General features: G+C 50.0%; 1 protein-coding gene across 1 annotated transcript; it reads right to left on the bottom strand.

Moving 5' to 3' along the window:
* Positions 1-8,934: 8,934 nt before the first annotated feature.
* Positions 8,935-21,781, bottom strand: HAUS7 (HAUS augmin like complex subunit 7). The gene is made up of 10 exons (XM_055003646.1): positions 21,737-21,781; positions 20,014-20,129; positions 18,958-19,025; positions 17,908-17,969; positions 15,900-16,015; positions 15,022-15,180; positions 14,752-14,848; positions 12,264-12,491; positions 9,756-9,867; positions 8,935-9,125 (listed from the first exon to the last, which is right to left on the bottom strand). Exons 1-10 carry the CDS (start codon positions 21,767-21,769, stop codon positions 9,022-9,024), a joined length of 1,095 nt encoding a protein of 364 aa, XP_054859621.1. The 5' UTR covers positions 21,770-21,781; the 3' UTR covers positions 8,935-9,021.
* Positions 21,782-22,874: the final 1,093 nt, after the last annotated feature.

The raw sequence follows: 22,874 nt of genomic DNA, 5'->3' as shown, positions 1-22,874 counted from the left end.
AGCGAGTGCTTTCGCTTTTCCAGCGACCTCACTCGTTAAAACACGTAATGTCCCGTCCCTGCTTACCTCCAGTTCATGGCGCTGTGTTGCGCTCCAGAAGCGGACGGTGTGAACGCCGTATTGCGGGTTTGCACACTTCTGGACACTTCGTCGCCATGGAGAGGCCCTCCCCTTTACCTCCTTCCTTTGCTGGCTGGCCGGCAACAATATTCCCTTAGTTTTTTTTTAAAACCGGGCACCATTTGCGCAGTTGCATGTTTGCGCACATCGAACTGCGCAAATGCGCACAAATGCGCAAATGCACAAATGCACAAAAGTTGACGCTGCATATTCGCATACCTGCACATTTGCGCATTTGCGCAAAACACGTAATTTTTTTTTTAAAAAAAAACTGAAATGCGAACCAATGAAGGCCGCCGATGTCAACTGTGACAGGGAGGAAACAACCAATCCCGGGTACCTCAGTTGGCTGTGCGAACATCCGGAAGTGGGATGGCACGGCACGCTGCGAGACAAAGCGGATGGAGACGAAACTGAACGTGTGGCCGGTAAGCGATTATTTCCGCAGAAAAACCGCAATTTCTGGCCATCTGGAATCAGCCCTGGTCTGATCATCTAATCTAGCATCTCGTTTCCAGCAGCCGGACTGATGTCACAGGGAATTCAACAAGCAGGGCCCGATGGCTGCATCGCTCCCCAGCTGACTGTTACTCATGCTGTCATTCTTCAGCTGAATCGGGAGGCCCCACTTGCCTAAAATGGTGGCTCCTCCTCCAAAAATAGATTCAACTCTTTTTCGAGCTACCTAAGCCACATCTTGTGGCAGAGAGTTTCACAAGCCAGCTTCCTCTGGCTTGAAGTCCTTTTGTCCGACCTGACTCTAAAGGGACCTGTCAGCAGAGGGAGCTGAGCCCTCATGCCCTTTGGAGACAAGACCCCTTCGGAGGACTGTGGGTCTTACCATGCGCTTGGCACTTCAGAACCTAGTCCTGAACGATTCTGGATGGACTGGTATCCCCTTAGGTTGCCAGATACAGGCTGTGATATTCCCGGATATTTGGGGGTAGATCCTGGGAAGGGTGGGGTTAGGGGAAGGAGCTTGGCGGGGTATGATGCCATTTGTTCCAGGAGAACTGATCTCTCTCATCTGGAGACGAGTTGTAATTCTGGGAGATCTCCCGGCTCCATCTGGAGCTCGGCAACGCTGCCCCTCAGGCTGCCTCGAACAGCAGGCTGCTGACATGCTTTGGGGTCAGAATCGCGATCCGCTGGTGTGCATAGCAATGAGAAAGACAAAGCACTCCCCGTTTCCAACATCCAGTCTTGAGATTTGTGTCAGGTTTGCTGCTGAGTTCTGTGTATGGGAAAAAGAAGAATCTGGTGTGGTGTGTGTGTGTTGCGGGTGGGGGGAGAGCGCATCTGCAGTCACTGGAGTTATCAGTCCTAGGCTGATTCCGCACACGTTGGATAATGCACTTCCAATCCTCTTTATAGGTCATTTGGAACGGATTTTTGTGTGTGCGGAACAAAAAATCCACCTCAAACAACTGATAAAGTGCATTGAAAGTGCATTATCCAACGTGTGCGGAATCAGCCCTAGTTTAAGACCAATGGCAGATATCACAGGACAAGCAGGGCCAATTGTATGGCCAAATCACCCACCCAAATGACAGCTGTGGAGGATGCAGAGGAGAGACTGCTGCCCCACCAGGGCTCAGCTGGTATCCCCGCCTGGGCCGGGGCCATCATGGCCAGGACCAACCCTGTGGCTGTGCCATGTGGGCTCCGCTGGTGGCCACACAGGCTTCAGGGTCCCTGGCACAGGGTGACAAAATGCCTTGCGCTGACGTGAGTTTTTGCTGTTCTGGCAGGTCAAGTGTGATGGGAATTGTGGGGCCAAGGGAGTTAACGCGCAACTCCCCTAGAGGACCATCTGCTGACACACAAACCCAGAGGGTATCTGCGCCTCATCTCCCGGCCTGGCTGTGTGTGAGCCCAGGCCGTCTCGCCTTTTGGATAGGATCAGGGCACACTGTGATAGAATGGGGTGGGAAGGCAGCCAGGACTATTGAGGCCTGTAGCTGGCTGGTGGAGGCGGCGAGGGGGGAGAATGTTGGAATCTCTCCCCTATAAGGCAGCCACTCCACTTTGGGGCTGTGTTTACACTGAGCCAAGGTGACTCAGCTCCAGGCCCGCATTCCTGAGCGCTGGGGGTTGGGATGGGCCAGGCTTTTGGAAATGAACAGTATGTATTGCTGTGTGTGGGTGTGTGGGTGTGTGTGTGGGGGGGTCCTTGTGCTTCTGAACCATGGGCTGCTTCGAGTTCTCATTTTTTTAAGAGCGCAAGAGAATGATGGGGGCAAAAAGAGGAGAAAGGGACCTAGGAAGCCCGTGGAACCTTGGGAAAAGGTTGGGGCGCCGGAGGCTGAGTTCACGCTCTGCAAAGGCTGGCCGTGAAACTCCCTCACGTGGTCTCGGAGTGCCCCCTGCTGTCTCAGCCAGAGAACTGAAGAGTCCCACGGCTGGATTCCCGAGATTCACAGCCAGTCTCTCTCTGCCACAAATCCCGCCCCAGTCATCCCTGTGGTTTTGGCCATAGAAGCAGGGCTTTTTTTCTGGGGAAAGAGGTGGTGAAACTCAGTGGGTTGTCCTCAGAGAAAATGGTCACATGGCTGGTGGCCCCGCCCCCTGATCTCCAGACAGAGGGGAGTTGAGATTGCCCTCCGCTGGAGGGCAATCTCAACTCCCCTCTGTCTGGAGATCAGGGGGCGGGGCCACCAGCCATGTGACCATTTTCAAGAGGTTCCAGAACTCCGTTCCCCCGTGTTCCTGCTGAAAAAAAGCCCTGCATAGAAGTATCCGTACAACAGTTGCCCAGTTGTGAGGCCTGACCCACAAAGCTTATGCTGGGATGAACTTCGTCTTTAAGGTGCCACGTGATTTCTGTTCCCCTATGATGAGGATGTGTAAGAGTTAATCTGTGTTTCTTCACATTGGTAGAGGAAGATTGTTTGCACACGCTCTGAGGCGCTCTCCTCCCAAAGCAGCCTAAAAAACGCAAATGGGGCACACTCAGCAAGAAAAACAACCAGTGGCACACACCAGCATCCACTTGCTTCCTGCTGAGTTTCGGTACATCATGTTTTGCCACTCCGTGGAGCATGGCTCAGCTTTCTTCAACGTGCCTAAGGCCTGGGGGCTTTATCTGGTCTCTGAGGAGAATGAACCACAAGCCACAAACATGTTCGTCTCAGGGCCCTCTCCTATGATCATGCCACTCTTCTTTGTCAGTAATCAAAGAACCATCTGTGGCTAGGCAGAAACAGAGCACCATTATCTGTTTCACAAGTTTCTAGCCCTCAGGATACCCAAACATGAAGAGGGAGTAGATCGCTGCAGGTGTGCAGGTACGGTTGGGGTCTCTCTTGAGCAGGAGAGAGACAATTGTCTTGAAAACTGCTGCTAGCCAAGCTATCCCTTGGTGACTGACCACCTTTGTTATATCTGCTGGCAAACTCATCACTCCAGTCAAATCCAGTCGTTGCTCCTCCTGTCTCCCAGCCAAACGCACACTGTAGCTTTGAAATGCCAGGGAGGAGTAAGCCGTTTAGTTACTTGTGTGTTTCGCACCCACCCCACCCCCTGCAGCTGGGCTTGCTCTGTACTGGAATGCTGACCTGAAGTACACCTTATGCCCCACTCGTTGACTGCTGGGTGCATAAGTGTCCCATTTTCAGATTCTGAGTGTGTACGAAGCCACATGACACGGACATACTATTTGATCCATTCAACTTCAAAACCCTGTCCACATATTACAATGCATGCATGTACATCTGCATGAACACTTCACAAATGAAACCAGGGACATAAATGTGCTGAACATGAAAATTACTCAATTCGTATATGAAGAAAAACCAAATGTACACTGTACATGGATCATGCACTCATAGTAATTTGTGAAAAGGGCAGGAATTGTCTGCTCTGTCTGGCAACAGGTCTCCAGTGCTGCGTAGAATCTGTGTCTGTCTAGCGTTTGTTTACCCTGTCTTTCTTTTGAGGAGCATAGAGCCGCATACAAGCTTCTCCCCTTATTTACTCTCAAAACAACCCTGTGAGGTAGGTCTAGTTGAGAGGGTGACTGGCGCAAGGTCACCCAGCCAGCTTCATGGCATAGTGGGGATTAACCCCTAACTCCCCTGGACCTTCTCTGGGGAGACCAGCTGCTCCACTATTGAGCCACACACCCCCTCTTTGACTACACGTGGCAGATTTCAGGCCACCTACCCAGAAGTATCTTCATCATCTCTGGGTACACTTTTTCCCCACTGCAGGGAGAGGAATGGTCTCGGGGGCCTGCACACAAGAATTTTTCCACTTCTTGAATGCAAGAAGCCCTTTAATTATGATAGGAACAGTCACATAACTTTGTACTTTCGTGGAGGGGTGTGTGGCGCTAAACACCACTTGCAAAATGCCAGGGGCCTTTTCATTTCAAGCGGATCAAAAAATAAACCTACATTGAACCAGTTCGGGGGTAGGGGCTGCAGTTGAAGCATCTGTCTAGAGACTGCATTGGCCCCTCCATACATCTCATGAAACCAGAGTTAAATTGCGGTTGATAAAATCTACTTTTCCTCCTGGTTTGATGGGTCACAATTACTGTTAATGGTGTGCCCTGCATTCAGGCGATCATAATGACTGCAGTTTGTGTAACTAAACCCTGGTTTTGTGTGATGTCTGAACTGAGCCCACAAATGCCAAATTTTGTGGCTACAGCTCAAGGCAAAATACTTTTGATAGGCAGCAGCTCAGTTATGGCCTGAACTTTTAGAAACCTTCCCCCATGCCATCTGTCTAGCATGCAGAGGGACTCACAGTGAGGTGTGCACATCAGGAAGAAGCGTTTGCATGCAGAACCAGGCCAGTCGATATCACTGCATGCCTTTGTGTCCAGAAGTCCAGAAACTATGCTCACCTACCTCAGGCGGCAGAGATGTTCAATTCGGTTTCACCCAACATTGTCACTTAGCGATTTAACGCAAGAGCTGGGAAGTTCATACTAGACTAGAGTGACCTCTAGAGTGCTTACTAGAGAATATTTATTTAAAATATTTGCTCCCCAATTTTCTTATTCCAAACAGTACCCAAGGCTGCTTACATTAAATTTAAAAACCAAACACAGATGTGATTAAGCAGATGTTTGCTTTGGCAGTGTCCTGTACAAGGAAGAGGAATATGGATGAACAAGCATGGAACGTGCAAGGACTTGTGGGGGCATTTCATTTAATTCTTTCCAACTATTTCTTCTTTCCCTCTTCCTGGTAACCTTTCTCGTTTCCTTCTCTCCTTCCCATCCACCCATCTTTTTTCTACCTCCCCACAACTATATTATTTCAGCAATATATTTATTATTTCAATTGTCATCAATATGCAGATGACACCCGACTTTATCTGTCGATGGATGGCCAGCCAGATACCGTCCCGGACAACCTGGGCAGGGCTTTGGAGGTCATGACTGAATGGTTAAAGCAGAACAGACTGAAATTGATCCAACGAAGATGGAAGTCCTGTATCTGGGTGAGGGTCTATTGGGTACAGGGATCCAGCTCCCATATCTTGATGGGGCGCCATTTGCGCCTGCTTCATCGGTAAGGAATCTGGGTGTTTTTCTTGGATGCCTCCTTATCGATGGAGGCTCAGATCACAGCAGTTGCCAGATCAGCATTTTACTACCTTCGTCAGGTCAGGCAGCTTGCCCCCTACCTGTTGTCCCACGACCTAGCGACAGTGATCCATGCAATGGTCACTTCCAGGCTGGACTACTGTAACTCGTTTTAAGCTAGGCTGCCCTTGGCCCTGCTCCGGAAGTTACAACCGGTCCAGAACACAGCGGCGTGTCTATTGACCGGGACTCCATTCTGGTCACATGTGACACCTGTTCTGTGCCAGCTGCACTGGCTGCCGATGGAGTTCCGGATCAGGTTCAAAGTTTTGGTTCTGACCTTTAAAGCCCTTAGTGGGCTAGGATCAGCATACCTGCGGGACCATCTGTCACCTACTAGTGGTCCCTGGCCCCAAGGAGGTCCGTTTTGCCTCGACCAGGGCCCGGGCCTTTTTGGTCCTGGCCCCAACCAGATGGAACTGCAACCTGGGCCCAGCGGGATTTATTGCAGCAGGTCCAGAATGTGGCGGTGCGTGTTTTGACCGGGACTCTGTTCCGGTCACATTTAACACCAGTATTGTGCCAGCAGCACAGCTCTGGATCAGGTTCAAGGTCTTGGTCTTAACCTTTAAAGCCCTTAGCAGGCTGGGACCAGCATATCTACAGGACCGCCTCTCACCCTATGTTCCCTGGAGGACACTTAGATCAATGGATAAACATCTGTTTGTGGTCCCTGGCCCCAAAGAAATTCGCCTTGCCTCAACCAGGACCAGGGCCTTCTCAGCCCTGGCTTCCACTTGGTGGAACTCTCTATGGAGACCCGGGCTCAGCAGGAATTGTTATCTTTCTGCTGGGCCTGTAAGACAGGTATGTTCCACCAGGCACATGGTGGCTGAGGCAGGTGGGCATTGACTCCTGCCTTGAGGGGAGGGTTACCCCCTCTTCTGTCAACATCCAATAGTTGGCCACCCAGCCCCACAGATTGCTGCTTGGGTTGTGCAATGTGTGTGCTGCTATCTTTTAGAAATTGTTTTATATATTTATTGGTTTTTATCTGGTTTTAAGTTAATATGTTTAAGTATTTTATATGTGTTGTATTCTGCTCTGATCCCGTTCACGGAAAGAGCGGATTAGAAATATAATGAATTATTATTAATATTATCACTTCGCCGGGCCTGCAAGACACAGATGTGCTGCCTTTGGTGGGTGAGGCGAGTGGGCCTCCTCCTCAGCCTCCCTCCTGGCTTCTGCTTTTATTCGTTGTTTGCCATCCGCCACCATGGACCCAAATGATTACATGTGGGATTGTGCAGTATGCGCTGCTGAGGGAGGGTGTGCAATTGCAACTGCTCTTTAATGCTACCAGTTTTAATTGTCTATATTGTGTACTGTATTGTGTTTTAACTGGATGTTATCCACCTTGAGCCTGTTTGCACGGAGAGAAGACTATAAATCAAATAACAATAACAAACCTCATTTATATCCCTCCTTCATCCACAAAGCAGATTACATCATTTCCTCTCCTCCATTTTGTCCCTGTAACAACCCTGTGAGGTAGGTTAGGCTGAGAGCGAGTGGCCCAAGCTTCAATGGCAGACTTCTGATCCAAAATATGAAGCTCTAACCATTAAACTGCACTGAGCTTTTGTGCTGGATGAGTCGTGCAAGTCGGGTAATAGCAAATTGCTTGCTGGTTGTTGCCAGAGCTTGCCCAGGTAAGTCCTCTCTCAAAGGCCAAAACAACCCAAGAAAGGGCCTGCACCTTCCCCCTGCCTTTTACTGACAGCAATCAAGGTTTGAAGGCTAGCAATACTAGTACGGTTGCCTAGCAATGGCTACCGAGGGCATCCATGCCTTAAAGATACAGCACTCCTTTTATCGATTAGGGGAGTTTTAACCCCTATTTTAAAAAAAATCAGATTTTTCTGCAAACCTGGGACTTTTCTCATGTTTTAGAAATATCTGTGTTGTCTGTCCATGCCACCAGGTCCAGATTAAAGTATCCACAGATGAGATCACATTGAGAATTAGATATATTGATATGAATGGCCTCAGCAAATCCTGCATATTTGTTGACAGTTTCAGCACCAGTTGTTGTTATACCAGCTTACTAAATCCTGAAAACCATGTTAGGGCCAAAGGAGAAATATGCAAGACACCCACATGGGGAGAAGGCCGCATAAGAGAACCCAGGAATACGGACGTCCTGACAGAGCGGATTTGTTTGTTAAGCTCGGAAGCCACTGGGCGGGGAGAGAGCGCACACATGGCTGCGGGTCATTCAGCAAGTTACATTATCCATTACAAGACTCCTCCCATAAGCAATTTATTTGCATGCATCCCCTGCTGTGTGTACATACACAGTCTGACAGCTCTGCCTGTTGCTGTGATGAGTCAGACTGCCAAGGGGTGGGGAGTCGAATCCTCCACAGCCAAGATGCTGCAGGGCCAGAAGGATCAACTGCCACTCCCGTTTGTTTTTCCCAGGCCTGCAAAGGAGAACAAGGAAAGAAGTGCAGCATTCTTGCTTTCCAGGGCAACTAGGAGTGAGCCCACTGGGCACCATCACACATCCTGGGCTAGAGACTGCCATGGGCCAGTTATGATAGAGGTACTAGCTACAACATCACCAAAAGTATGCTTGGGCAGACAGAAGGGTGCCATAGTACAGTGACCATAGCCACTAGCCCCTTATTTAATTATTTACTTCATTTATACTCTGCCTTTCACCCCAACGGGGACCCAAAGCAGCTTACATCATGTTCTTCTTCATTTTGAACTCACAACAACCCTGTGAGGCAGGCTAGGCTGAGAGTGTGACTGGCCCATGGTCACCCAACAAGCTTCCATGGAAGAACGGGGATTTGAACATAGGTCTTCCCGATCCTAGTCTAACACCCTAACCATTATACTACACTGCCTTCCAGAAGAAGAGGCCAGTCAGAATCACAACAGAGCATTGACTGTGAAGCAATTTTCCCCAGGCCAGCTTGGCTAGGGATCCTGGAGGTGTTCTACCATCTTCTGGGCATGGAGCAGGGGTCACTGGGGAGGTTGGAGGGGGGGAGGGGTAGTTGTGAATCTCCTGCACTGTGCTGGGGGTTGGACTAGATGACCCTAGAGATCCCTTCCCACCCCATGATTCGATTATTCTGTCGTTTAGGGGGAGAGCTCTGCCCAAGCTACTCAAACCAGAGAACAGCAGCTGCACTGCAGAGCCAGCATGTTTGGCAGAGGCTACAAGATGCACAGAGAAAGTACAAAGAGGCTCCTTCCTTTTGATCACATACATTTATGTACAAGAAAGAAAACATGGCAAGGGGGCTTCCGCCGTCTGGGTCTGGCATCTGGTGGGTATTTCACAGGGAGGTGGTCTCCTTTGTACTGCTCAGGATCACCGGCAGCTTGTGAAGCGCGCCATGAATGGTCTTGTATTTCTGGCACAGTTCTTCAAGTTTTGAAGCTGAAAAAAAGAAACCTGTCGCTATAGAAAGGACAGAAAAACAGCACCGTCGGGGTCGGGGGCTTGGGAGTACCTGAAGGTGCCTTGTCCCAAGTCAGACCCTTGGTCTACTCTGGCAGCAGTTCCCTGTGGTGGGAGGTCAGCCCTACCACCTGCTACCAGAGTTCCCTTAGGTGGAGAAGCCAAGGGCCAAAACTGGAACCTTCTGCTGGCAACCCGCCCCCCCCATATGTCTCTCATTGAGTCTGAGAAGCCCCCCTTCACCTCTATACTGCTGCCGCCAAGGAATATAGATGCCTTTCAGCAAGGGCACCCCAGATTTGGGTGCTCTCTCTCTCTTATGAGTACAATCACTCAGGCTAACGCCTTCTCCTTCCTGCCTCTAAAGGAAGATCACCACCACCCCTCAAAGATCTGGGATATTCCAAAGGGACAGAGTCAAAGGAGAGACTTAAGGCAGCATCTCCAAACTTGGATCCAAGCTGGGAGGGAGTTGAGCAGACAGAGCTGAGAGGAGCTGGCAGCCAGTCCAGCCACAAAATGAAAGTTACCCAGACAAGACTCCCAATGCCAGATGAGGCACAAGGGGCGCCCACTCAGGAGCAGCCTACCCTTGAGAGTGGTACTTACGCAAGGTGGCTTTAGCGCTGCCCCTCCACGCTAGCTTCTCTGCATGCAGCTGGCTCACAGTGTGCGCTACGTGCTCGGAGGTTTCTGTGACCTGGGCCAGGCTTTTCAACTCCTGGTTGCAGAAACACACAGAACAGAAAGCTCCTCAGCTACTTTATCAGCCCAAACCTAATTGCTCAGCCACCTCCAATTGCCTTGGACCCCTGACAAGGCCTGAAACCCGGGCACAAGGGCAGCTGGGAGCGAGAAGAAGAAATCTGTCCCTGGAAGGATAATTACAGGGGGATTCCATTATGTTTTCCCTTCAGACTCAGTCTCATGGCACATCTTAAAAGACTGATGGAGTGTAGTCGTAGGCTTGGGTTCACTTCATCAGATGTATAAAATGTATGCCCCACACCTCCATATATTCAGACACACATTGGCTGGAGTGTGTGTGTGTCCAAAGGCCATGAAATAAGCTGCAGCTGTATACCCATGCAATATACAGATCCCCCCGAGTTCTTTGGAGAGAGGACGGGGTTACTAACACAGCTGAGACCAACACTGATGCACAAGAAGCAGGCAACCTTACTGGGAGCTGCTGTCCCAGTAAACCGGCTTCACATGTTGCAAGTCTACACCATTTAAACAAGTTTGGCACAGCTCAGAAAAAAAGCTGTAAGTGATGTTTCTTTTCTTTTTTTTTACTACTGCATGCTTACTGATTAGGATGGAGATGCGCCACTGCAGGGGCTACGCTAGGGTTAAGTTCTCATCAGGGTAGCAAACAAAGTTTGGGAATAAGTAAGTAAGTAAGTAAACTGTGGAATTCCCACCAGTGACATAGTGACAGCCACGAGCATCGACAATTTTAAAAGGGGATTAAAAAAAATTAACAGAGGCTACTAGCCTCTAACATCTGTGGCTACTACCCATAGTGACTACGGGGAGCCTCTCTATTCAGAGGCAGTCAACCGATGAATCCCAATGCCAGGATGCAGCAACAGGGGAAAGCTCTGCTTGATGACTCTCCGGGTCAAGGGGTTTGGCAGCTGCGTTGGCCTCAGGGTGTGGGGCTTGATGGCCCATGGGGCTGACTTAGGGGGGCTCTTATGAATACAAAGCCTGACTCTCTGATGTCATGGAATTGTACGGGTGCCAGGAACACAACTGGTGGTGCCAGGAACACAACTGGCGGGTACCCATGTTTGGGATCACTGCTCTGGAGGAAGGCAGCCGCCATCTTTCTTCTGGGCTTTGTTCTCACTGAGACTGCAAGGCTCAGACACACATTTTTGGCTGAGCTGTACAATCTACAGTCAGAGTAGTTCAAAGGTGGAATCAGCTGCCTAGGGAGGTGGTGAGCTCCCGTTCACTGGCAGTTTTCAAGAAGAGGCTGGATGAATACTTGTCAGAGATGCTTTAGGCTGATCCTGCACTGGGCAGGGGGTTGGACTAGATGGTCTGTATGGCCCCTTCCAACTCTAGGATTCTATGATCGTCCTGAGAATGAGGCCGAGAAGAAAGAAGCTGTAAGGAAATGAGCCAGATCAGCGATCCCAAACACGGGGCCCACCAGCTGCGTTTCCCAGCATTCATAGGGTTGCCAGGAGAAAAAAAATGTCCTGTCCCTTAGATAATAATTATATAATTAGATGTTCAAATCCAATTGCACCTTAAAGACCAACTTGATTTCCAGAGTAGGAGTTTTTGAGAGTCAAAGCTCCCTTCTTCAGACACATTTAGATCCTACGCTACGTAGGATCTTTTTCAAGCCAGAAGTTGGTGTGTGGGGTGGGGGGAGTAAGGGTGCTTCCATCCTTATTTTAAATACCCTTCCCGCTCTCTGGCTGGATAAAAACCTTGCCTGCATAGTTCCACTTCTAAACATATCTGACGAAAGGAGCTTTGACTCTTGCAAATCTGGTTGGTCTTTAAGGTGCTACTGGACTCGAATCTTGTGCACTTTTATTGCAGAGCAAAACGGTTATCCACCTGAAACTATAGTTAGATGTTATTGACCAGATGTTGTTAATTAGTTCCATAACTTCAGCTGCCCATTTCCATACATTAAACCTCTGTTAAAGAGACAGGGCACTTTTTTCCAGGCCTATTGGCAACGCCTGTTCTCCCCCCAAACGCTCTACCTTTCCACCTCCTCATCAGAACAGGAGACTCTTCTGAAGGGCTCAGGAAGCATCACCTTTATGTCTGCAGGAAGCTGCCTTTTGGAAACAGCTGTCCACATCTGGCACGCTTGCTTTGATACCCCCAACCTTCTGTGCAGCACCACAATGGACAGTATCTGTCCTCAAAATTCCCACAGTCTCAACAGTGTTAAAGGCCTCCAAACTAGACGGTTGCTGGGCCCTGCACCTCTTCCCACTCCTCCTTCCTGCCTTGTTCATCGCTCCCCGAAGCTTCAGCTTCCATGAATGCAGAAAGCCCTCAGTGCATCAAGAGACATGATTTATTCCCCACGTTACCACCAAATGACTCCCAGTGCCGAGCTCCTTCCCAACCAACCTGCATGCAGAGCCAGAGTTCCTGCTGCACAGCTTTGAAGAGGGGGCCACATGGGCTCAGCCAAGGCGCAGGGCGCTCACAATGCTTCTGCAGCTCGTTCCCGTATACCTGCTCGAAGGCCACGAGCAGCTGGTTGAAGTCGGAGACAACCAGCTTGAGGGTCTGTAGCACTGTGGCGCCATCAAGAAGCTGCTCAGCCCCAGCTGAGGTCCCGTGCAGGAAGGAACACTGCCGAGCCAAAAGAGTCGTGGTCAAGGAAGGTTGCAACTCGGCTCCTCTGCTGCTAGGTGAGGCATTGCTGCTCTTGATATGGCTCCCCGCTTCCTCTGAAGAAGGCCCTGGCCCTCCAGCTGTTAGTCAGAGAACTTAGTGCCCTTCGCATATCAGAGGCTGCTGCCACTGGGAGCTGAACTAGACGAGACGAATTACGCGAGGCTACGTGAATGCCTAGAATCATGTCGGTTCCTACCTGCCCGTGTCTATTTTACCCCGAGTGAACACGTGTCCTGTAGCCCTAGTCAGCGCCTGTGTTGGGTAACTGGTGTAGTCGCAGTTGCAAGTGTCCATGGTCATAATCAGCGAGTCGGCATTGCAGAGCGTCGATTTTGGGCAGCTTCCGCTTCCCTGTCCCCTCTTTTTGCCCTTAGATCTGGCTTACACCCAAACTGTTTTGCTTTTAATCTGGCATGTTTTAAATTCTCCTGTTTTCTAGTTGATGCCGCCACCTCCTTACTTCTCCTTCCTGCACCCTCCTCCCCCCTTAACGTTCTCCTCCTCTCTATGCAACTTTTTCGGTCGGGATAAGGAGGAGGTGGGAAGAAAGATCATGGCAACACGACTAAGCATCTGAGCAAAATTTTAGAAACATGCCTGATATATGAACCTGAAAAGGATGGGGTAGGGGGGTACTCATTTTCCAGTTTGTCTCGGCAATACAGAGCAAATTGGGTAAAATTTGGCCATTATTTCCAATGAGAAATGTGATTTGGGGCTTTTCGGGGGTCTAGGGGGGCATTTTAGGACCAAATTTTACCAAATTTGTTGGGAACCTACTACTAGCTGTTCTCTAAAGACCCTCCCCCCCCAAGTTTCATGAAGATTGACTTCGGGGGGCATTTTATGGGCCTCCAAAGAAGGTGCCCCCAGCCACCTCCAATCTCCATTATTCCCTATGGGGAAAACTAGGAGAGCTATCTAGGGGGCTTAGGTGGCATTTTGCAAGCAAAATCCACAGAATTTGCACAGGACCTACTCCTAACTATCCTCTAAAGACGCACACACACACACCCAAGTTTCAGGGAGATTGGATACTGGGAAAGGCATGATCCATGTGTTTCTGCAGTTGCTGTCAGTTTCCCCCCCGCTATACGAAGAAATGGGGTGGCTGAGAGCACCTTCTTTGGGGGGGTCCATAAAATGGCTCCCCAAGGTCCAAAATCCACCAAATTTGCACAGGACCTAATCCTAACAGTCCTCTAAAGACACCCCCTCCCCCAAGTTTCAGGGAGATTGGATCCTGGGGAAGACATGATCTATGTGTTTCTCCAGTTGCTATCAGTTTTTTCCCTGAAATAGGAACAAATGGGGTAGCTGAGGGTACTTTCTTGGGGGTGGTGGTGCATAAAATGGCTCCCCAACGAGCAATCTCCCTGAAATTTGGGAGGTCGTTAGAGGACAGTTAGCAGTAGGCCCCCTGCAAATGTTGTAGATTTATTTTGCTAAATACCACCCCCCATCCCCCTGGATAGCCCCCATAGTTTTCCCCATAGGGAATAATGGAGATCGGAAGTGGCTCGGGACATACAGGCAGGAAAGAGTTGGCTCTGACTGACAGTAAGAAACGCTGCCACAGCTCCCAAAATGGGGATTGCCCACCCCCCTTTGCCTAGATGCCCCTCTTCCTGGAATTTGCAAGATCTCAGCAGAGGTAAGGAATCCCCATTTTTTAGGCCCCCCCCCGAAATCTGGCGGGTCCCCCCCCACCCCGATACATCCAATTAAGTAAACAAGTCTCTCAGAAAAGCTACAGAGGAAGGTTTGAGCATGCGTGAAGAGAAGGTGCATCATGGGATACCATCTCTCATCTGGGAAGTACGAGGAAGAAACACGTGCCAGGCCGAGCACGAGATCAAGTGCAGCTCGAGAGCAGTGTGACCGCGGTCTGCGAGTGAACAGGAAAGCAATGGAGAAACACGTGTGAGCGCGTTCATGAGTTGAACGCTTGTAATTCGTCTCGTGTAGTTTGGCTCTGAGTCTCCGTTCTCCTGGCCTGCCTCTCCCCTGCATCTTGGGGACCGCAAACAGCTTCTCTCTGTGCCAGGCTCATAAAGACCAGAAAATACGTTTCAGGCGGAGAGAGGACAGGATCAGGCGTAAACCAGCACCCTCTCTCTGGCTTGCTGGGAACAGCAGCCTCAAACATAAGCCTTTAGCTAGCCCTCAGGCCACTGAGCAGGAGGCTCAAGCCCTACGTCTTGGGAATCCTTACCTGGGCTCGTAAGTCCTGCAAGGCAGTGGCTGTCTCCTCCAGCTCTTTGGATACCTCCAGTAGAGTTCTCTCATGGGAGACCAACGGCAGATGGGACCTTAACAGACATGAGGGTGGGGGGATTGGCATCGGGACTCTGAATCTGCCACTGGTTTGGCGAGGAGGAGCCATTGAAATGGGAGGTTTCGTTCTCAACTCAGCTTCAGGTTCTTCCCTCTCTCACTGCACATCTAGGGGGAGGCCAGCCCAAGGATCTCCCAGGGCGCTCACCTTTTCTGGAGCGCCTTTTCACCCAAGAGGAGGGGCTTGATATCTGAGCTCCAGGGGTGGCATTCGGGGTTCAGCACGGCCTGCAGATCCGAGCTGCAGAAAACCTGCCTCAGGAATTTCTCATTCTTCTTTACCATCTCTCGGAAAGATTCCTCTTGGCTGGGAGAGAAAGGGAGAAGGGGAAAGCCTCAGACCCGCTGCATATGTAGCTGTGACACAAGGCCCTGGGAAACAGGCAATTCTGTCACAGCTTTGCGAGGACTAATCATCCAGAAAACTGGAGGAAAGGGCAGATAAACCGGTGGGCTAGCCCTGGCACTGGAAGGGTGTGCGGATCAGTTCAATCAGTAGAGTCAGGGATGGCATGTGGTACCAGAGACATTCTGGCATTCAGAGAGTGAGGAGTGAATGGCAGAAGGGCCCATACTGAGCACAGGGCATGTGCTCCTTTAATGCCTGCAAAACCCCAGGTGGTGGCACTGGCATGGGCTTTTGAGGGGGGGGCACATTCTTACCAAAGATACAGATTGCTTTTGGTAAGAGTCTGTCAGTCAGGGGGCAGCAGCTGGGCCGCCAGAAGCACTCACTGGGATGGGTATCGCACACTCTCTCCTCAGCCACCCAACTCAGTTCCAGCTGCAGCCCTGCCTTAAGGAGCCCCGTCAGTCTCTCCCCGAAGAGGGCACAGGTCGGCTTGACTTGGCCTCTTTCCCAGCAAAGCTCAGCACTTGAGGCTCAGCTCAGCTCAGCGTGATGGGCCAGGAAGCCAATAGGCAGCAGCAAAGCCATACATTCAGCCAGCCCTCCTCCCACTGGACCCAGCTGCTGGGCAGGGGTCATGGCTTTGCTCTCGTTTGTGTCTGAAGAAGCCCCTTTACCTGGAAAAAGTGCTGGAGGCAGACCGGGAGTCAGAGACCCCGAGACTATCCAGAGATGGAATTACAGCTGCTAGCCGTCCCAGGAAGCTGAGCTGCTTTGGAGCGCTGGCCTTTCCCTGTGAAGATGCCCAAATGTTCTCTGATTACTGGAGGAGGAGGAGGAGGAGAAGAGAACCCCTTTCTTTGACTTACAGTGTTCGAGCCCCCAAAGCCAAAGGCATTTCCAGCAGCAGCAGCAGCAGCAGCAGGTCCCAAGCAGGGTGGGAAGCTACGTACCCAATCAAGGCAGTGCTCGTGCCACTTGAGCCGGAGAACGGCATTCAGCCTCAGAGCTGTATTTTTCCACCTGGAACATTTTTATTCCACCTGTCCACCCAACTCAGGCCCCAAATACCACAAACATTGAAAACTTGAAAATACAATACATTCATACATGCATACACACACAGACATGCACACGCCACTCACAAATTTGGTGCCCTGACTGCGAAGGCCTGCTCAGATGGCAGGGGCACCCGGAGCAGGGCCTTGACAGACGAGCGTACAGGTTGTGCAGGTTGTGTATGGAAGTAGGCTGAATGCATGCCTCAAGGAATGCTGGTCCCGGACCACACAGGGCCTTAAGGTTCAACACGAGCACCTTGAATTGGGCATGGAAACAAAGTGGGAGTCAGTGCAGCTGGAATGAGACTGGAGCGATACGGTCCCTAGGACCCACGCCAGTCAGCATTCCGGAGGCAGGATTCTGTACCAATTTTAAAGAAGGTAAAAAAGGCTCTGCAGGATGAGGGACCACTGAATCCTGTGGCCAGCCTCCAAAAGCTAACCCTCAAATGTCTGCCAGGAGGAGCTGGGATTCAGAAGTACATGGCCTCAGCAGACAGATGCTCAAAAGGGTGCGGAGGAAAAGGGACAGAAACACTTAAAATTCTTGAAAGGAACTCCTAGGAGGACCAGCTGAAGATTCATGGAACCCAACAGTTCCAACTAGAAAAGAGCCAGTGTGGGGTAGTGGTTAGAGTGATGGACTAAGATCCGGCTGACCCAGGTTCAATTCCCCAGTCTGCCGTGGAAGTTCACTGGGAGACCTTGGGCCAGTCACACCCCCTCAGCCTAACCTCCCTCACAAGGGTTTGCTGTGAGGGAAAAAATGGAGGAGAGGTGGATGGTGCAAGACACGTCAAGTCCCCATTGAGAGAAAAGGCAGGGTATGAATGAGTAACAGTAATAACAACAACAACATTTGATTTATATACTGCCCTTCAGGACAATGCCCACTCGGAGCAGTTTATAAGGTATGTTGTTATCATCCCCACAACAAACACCCTGTGAGGTGGGTGGGGCTGGGAGAGCTCTGAGAGAGCTGTGATTGACTCAAGTTCACCCAGCTGGCTTCAAGAAGAGGAGTGGGGAATCAAACCTGGCTCTCCAAATTAGAGTCCTGCTGCTCTTAATCACTACACTAAACCAAAAATAAAATGAGTTTTCAGATGAGCGCCAAAGCTGCACAGCTTGTTGGAGTACAAGTGGATTAAGTGACAGAAGAAAGGTGGCAGGAGTTGAATCCAGTATCACTTTAGAAAACAACAAGATTTTCAAGGTACAAGCTTCTGAGAGTCAAAGCTCCCTTCTTCAGATACCAAGGAAAGCAAGGCAAGGAGACAAGGTAGCCTCTGGATGCTCGCCAACTGCAAACATGCCTCAAGCCCTCTCTTTACATGCGGTACACAGCAAAGACCAGCTGGCTGCACGGAACAAGCTGCCCGAGGGCTGAAGCCGGCACCAGTGATGGGGCTGCCCACTAAATGCCCTTCCCCTTTCTGCCTCCTGTTGCTGCTACCGGAGCAGCACTCTGGCAGCTTCCAGAGAACAGATGTGCATTCGAAACAGCATTGCGAGTACATTTGACAGGCAGCCTTAGAAAGCACTAGGAAAATATTCCTCTGTTTAGCAGCGGAATAAGCTGCCCAGAGAGGTAAGCGAGGGTGCTGTACCTCTGCATGCCTACCTCGATGAGATCCAGGTCATCGGCTCGACAAAGCATCAGGTCAGACCCCAGCTTCACCATTCCTGTTAAAAAAGCAGAAGTCCAGTTACAAACACTTTCGGCTACAGGGGTATGCTCAGCCACAGCCACGCCTGCTTTCCCAGCCTTAAAAACGGGTCTGAAACCCCCCATTCAAAGTTTTCCCTTGAGAGAGACTAGAACTCTTATTTAATTTATTTGTTTATTATTTTCGATTTTTATTCTGCCCTCCCTGCATAGGCTCCAGATGTAATGAACGTAAGAGAGCACCATACGTAAGAGAGCACTCATTCACTCACTTCAAACACAACTCCCAGCTTATTGCTTTTGGGGCAGTGTCCAAGGACTAGTTTACACACACTGAAGGATGAGAGGGGCAAAATGGACTGTGCTGCTTCAGACTGCAAGACGACAGATTCCAACTTGCAACGTTCCTTAACGTTAAGAGTTCCCTGCAAGCAGAAAGCTAGCACCACGGAGAGGAAGCTTCTGCATCTCCCCCCCCCCCCCAATTGCTGTGTTGGTTTTCGGTTTGGAAGGATTTTTTTGAACATCATGGAGCAACCTGTCACCTGAAGTCCATTTCACCATAGTAATAATGACAGGCAATAAACCTTTTTTAAAAAAACAATAAACCATTAGACCCAACACTTACTGTTCTTTTTTTTAAAAAAGCAGCTTTGCAGGAACTAACAAAAAATTAGGCAGTGTAGTCCAAGATTGCTAACGTTGACTTTCCCAAGTGTCAGCCAAAGAGCCTTCCCTGGCCTGCGACCCCCTTCACTGGAGATACCAGTGACGGGATATGGGAACACCTGTCAAAGCTTCCTTCTTCAGATACAGGGAGAAGCGGCGATCCCTGAGCCTGCTTGTGGGGTTCCCAAATGTATCTGATGGGCCACTGAGGGAAAGAGGACGTAGAACTTGATGGTCTCCGCTTATTTTCACCACAATCTACCTCCCTTGGCTGTTGGTCCGCGTATTTTACTTCTTTTCCCACATCGGCCTTTTGAACCTGAGCACCCTATGTACCTTTAATTTTCATATCTGTCTGTGATTCCTTAAGTGATGAGAACTGTTCCCGGAGGGGCGGATACACACTGCAAGAAACAGCAAAGACAGAGTCAGTCTCATTGCAGACATGCCCAATTTCTGGAACTTCTGAAGCCATGAGTGGGGGAGAGAACAGTTTGGGGGGGGGGAACTGAAATAGTTGCAATACCTACCTTCCTATCCAATGGAAACCTATTTGGCTGTTTTACCAACATAAAATGCATTATTTATAATTTAATGTACAAAGTTGTACTTATCCCCACAACAACAAACACCTCTGAAATACTGAGCCTGATAGACCAGTGGTTTGTTCAGCAGAAGGTAGCTTCATGCCGACACATCACAACAAGCTTTCTTTTCTGACCATGGCCGTTAGTTTAAGCCATCAACTGATTAAATGGTTTTTTAAACAAAAACAAAATAGAAGTCTAGTAGCACCTTAAAGACTAATAACCACATATATTCCAGTATGAGCTATTGTGCATCAAAGCTAACTTCCTCGGGTACAATGGGAAGAAGCAAAATATTTTTTCTTGTTTTTACAGAAAATTACAGAAGGGTAGGAGGAAAGAGGGAGCAGTTAAGCGGAGAAGGGCCTAGTATAATAAGTCAGGCGAGAGTCTATAGAGATGTGGGGACTCAGCTTGGGTAGTTTAGTGCAATCTTCCTGAAACTTTGTTGGTCTTTAGAGGACAGTCAAGAGCAGGTTCCCTGCAAATTTGCTAGTATTTGCTTGAAAAATGCCACCCAAGCCCCCTAGATAGTTTGCCCCATAGGGAATAATGTAGAGTGGCTGGGGGCACCTTCCTCAGAGGCCCACAGAATTGGACCCCAGAGTCCAACCTTCCTGAAACTTGGGAGGTCAGGAGTAGGTTCCTTGCAAACTTGATGGACTTTGCTTGAAAAATGACACACACACCCCTCCAGTTAGTTTTCCCCATAGGGAATAATGGCCAAATAAATCCAGGATTCTCTGAGCTGTCTTAACCAGATTACACTGTAAGGGAATCAGAATCTAACCCCAAGGGCCATTACCTGATGCAAATCCATTCCAGTATATCCAGGCGATGAGGTGAGGGAGTACACAACAACTTCTGAATGTCTTCAGGCTCAGACAGGTAAACCCCCTCCAAGGCAGGGCAGCCCAGTTTCTGTACAAAGGCAAGAAGCAAAGGTGGGTAGAGTTTGCACACATCACAACCCAGAAAGACCCATCAGAGAACCCTCTGCTGCTATACTCGCCAACACCCTCCAAAAATGCTCATTTCCACTCCTAGTTTCATATTGTTCTCTGTGGTGGTCCTACACTGTGGAACCATCTGCCTGAGCCTACCAGGAAAGGCCCCCTTGCTTCAGTCATAGGGTAAAATGTGCAAAACAGAATTGTTCAAGAGTGCACTCTTGTAAAGGAAGCGAAGCTGTGATGTAACAGATCAGCTCAGGAGGGGACTTTTATTGGAGATAAAGTTTTTCCTATACCGATGAGGTTGTCTTCAACAAATAAGTTTGCTTGACTTGTTCTTGCTCCTGCCTTCCGCACAATCCCAGCATGACTGCATTACTTTATCTTAGAATGAATTTTTGCTTTTGACTCAAGATAGGAGGGCTGTACTATAAAGAAGTGGTCTCAAAGAGATATACCAGGAAAGAGATAGGGGCTATACTTTACTACTATGTAAGTTGCTGTAAGCATGATCCTACTGGGTAATTGCTATGTTGTCTAATATATCAGGCCAACAATCGCTTGTGCACTGTTCAGCATTTCTTCAATTCTCCATGCAATCCTAACCAGAGAATTATTCCAGTCTAAGACCACTAAAATCAACGGGCTTGGTCTGGAGTAACTCTGTTTAGGATTGCACCATCTGTATTGGACTCCTGCTAGTTTTAAATCTTTTCAAATTTGCATTTATATATCCTATTACATTGCTTATTGAAATGTCTTTGAAACTGACTGCCCTCATCTCACACTGTGTAATCCCCACTGAGTCTCAGTGAGAAAGGCAGGCTATAAATAGGGTTGCCAGATCTAGGTTGGGAAATTCCTGGAGATTTTGGGGGTGGACCCTGGAGACGGTGGAGTTTGGGAAAGGGAGGGGCCTCAATGGGGTATAACGCCCTAGAGTCCACCTTCCAAAGCAGCCATATGCTCCAGAAGAACGGATCTCTTTGTAATTCCGGGAGATCTCCTGCCGCCACATGTGGGCTGGCAACCCTAACTATAAATGACAAAAATAAACAAACAGAAACATAAAATAAAGTTGTATGTTCTAATGCGCTTATTGACTGAAAGTTTTTTAAAAATCCGACTTGCAATCTGCCTTGTGAGAAAGGCAGAATATAAATGAAAAACAACAAATGAATCAATTGGGGGGGGGGATTTTTTTCAACATGAAATGATGCTATTTTTCAACCATAAGCATCAGAGGAGTTCACCTTCCAAGGTGGTTTTGTTTGTGGGTTTTCTGTTCAAGAAAAAAGCCGCAGAGTCACCCCAAAGCAGCAGAAACGCAAGAGCCTGACGGGCCGCCGCCTTCAGGCAGGGAGGCACCACGCGCCCCTTGCCCAGCGTTTCCTCCTCAGAGATAGACTGCTCCTGGACGCGGAGGCTCCTCTGGAGAGCAAGGCAGCCCCGCCTTCTGCTAAGGCCCGCTGGGGTAATGGCGCGCCCCCCGACTCCCGAAAGCCCGTCCCCGAGCCAGAGACGGGACGGGGCCCGACCCGGCCCAGGCCGGAGAAGAGCGGCGGCGCTCCCTACCTTCAGCCGCTCGAACAAGTCAACCGCCGCCATCTTCCCGCCAGGCCCAAGCCCCGCCCCTGCCCCGGCCCGATTGGTCGCGGCCTTGCCAGCTTCGGCCAATGGGCGGGAGCGGGACTCGCCGCCTCGGAAGCAGGGGCGGGGCGCCCGAACAAGGGGCGGGGCGAGAATGGAGCGGGGGCGTGTCTTGGCGTGCCTCTGCCCGGCTGTCTGTCTGTCCCCAGCCTGGGGTGGGGGGCGGCTCGGTGCTTGTTGTAGAAGTGGTAGGAGCAGCGGCACGAAAGGTGCTCCGTGTGTGGTGAGCCCAGCTGAGGCAGCCATTGACTCTGACATCATTCAAAGGGACAATGACACCTTCACAGGTCAAACGCACACCTGGCAGCTACACTATCATGGTGCTTTTTGCCTGCCAGGTAAGACCTCTCCCTGCAGTGGTGGCTTCAATGGAAGGGAGGGGGCACCAACTGGGTATAACCACCATTTTCACTTATTACCTGTCGGCCAATGCAGACCAGCCCCATCTGGATCAAGGTGGACCCTCGACAGGATGGCCAGCAAGGTGAAGGCTGAGGGACCCGGCCTCTACAGTGGTGAGTTGGGAGTCCCCGGGTGCGGAGTGGGGCTGGATCTCTGGCTGGGAGGACTGGGCAAGCTTCCAACATGAGGCCTTCTGTAGAAAAGGCAACCCGGGCAGGTGCCACTGTTCAGACCATGGGAGCAATGCAGGAGTGGGCAGCTGTGCCCATCTTAATACCCTCTCTTGTTCACATATTGTGTGTCAATATAACAGTTAAGCCTTTTGGGTTGAGGCAGGGTATAAATCTTTTAAATATGTGCACTTCCTTTCTCTTTCTCTCCGCATGCCAAGTTGTGCGCACTTCTGTGTGTCACCTCAGGTCTGTCCCCCCACCCCTTTCTTGTCTCTGCACATTCTCTCTGAAGGAGAAACAACATAAATGAAGCCCCCTCAGGTGGCACTGAGAAACGAAAGCGGCTTCAGGAGTCAGGTTTTGTGGTGAGGCAAAGGGGGGTGTTTCCCTGCCTTCCCCCCACCTTTTCCCATCCAGTAATTGTTCCCGGCTGACTGGATTTCATCCAGTTCTATTGCTCTCATTCTATTGCTGTTTTGAGTGTAGTG

Source organism: Eublepharis macularius, chromosome 19, assembly GCF_028583425.1.
Source record: "Eublepharis macularius isolate TG4126 chromosome 19, MPM_Emac_v1.0, whole genome shotgun sequence".
Classification (NCBI taxonomy): Eukaryota; Metazoa; Chordata; class Lepidosauria; order Squamata; family Eublepharidae; genus Eublepharis; species Eublepharis macularius.
This window is presented reverse-complemented; position numbering and strand designations above follow the sequence as displayed.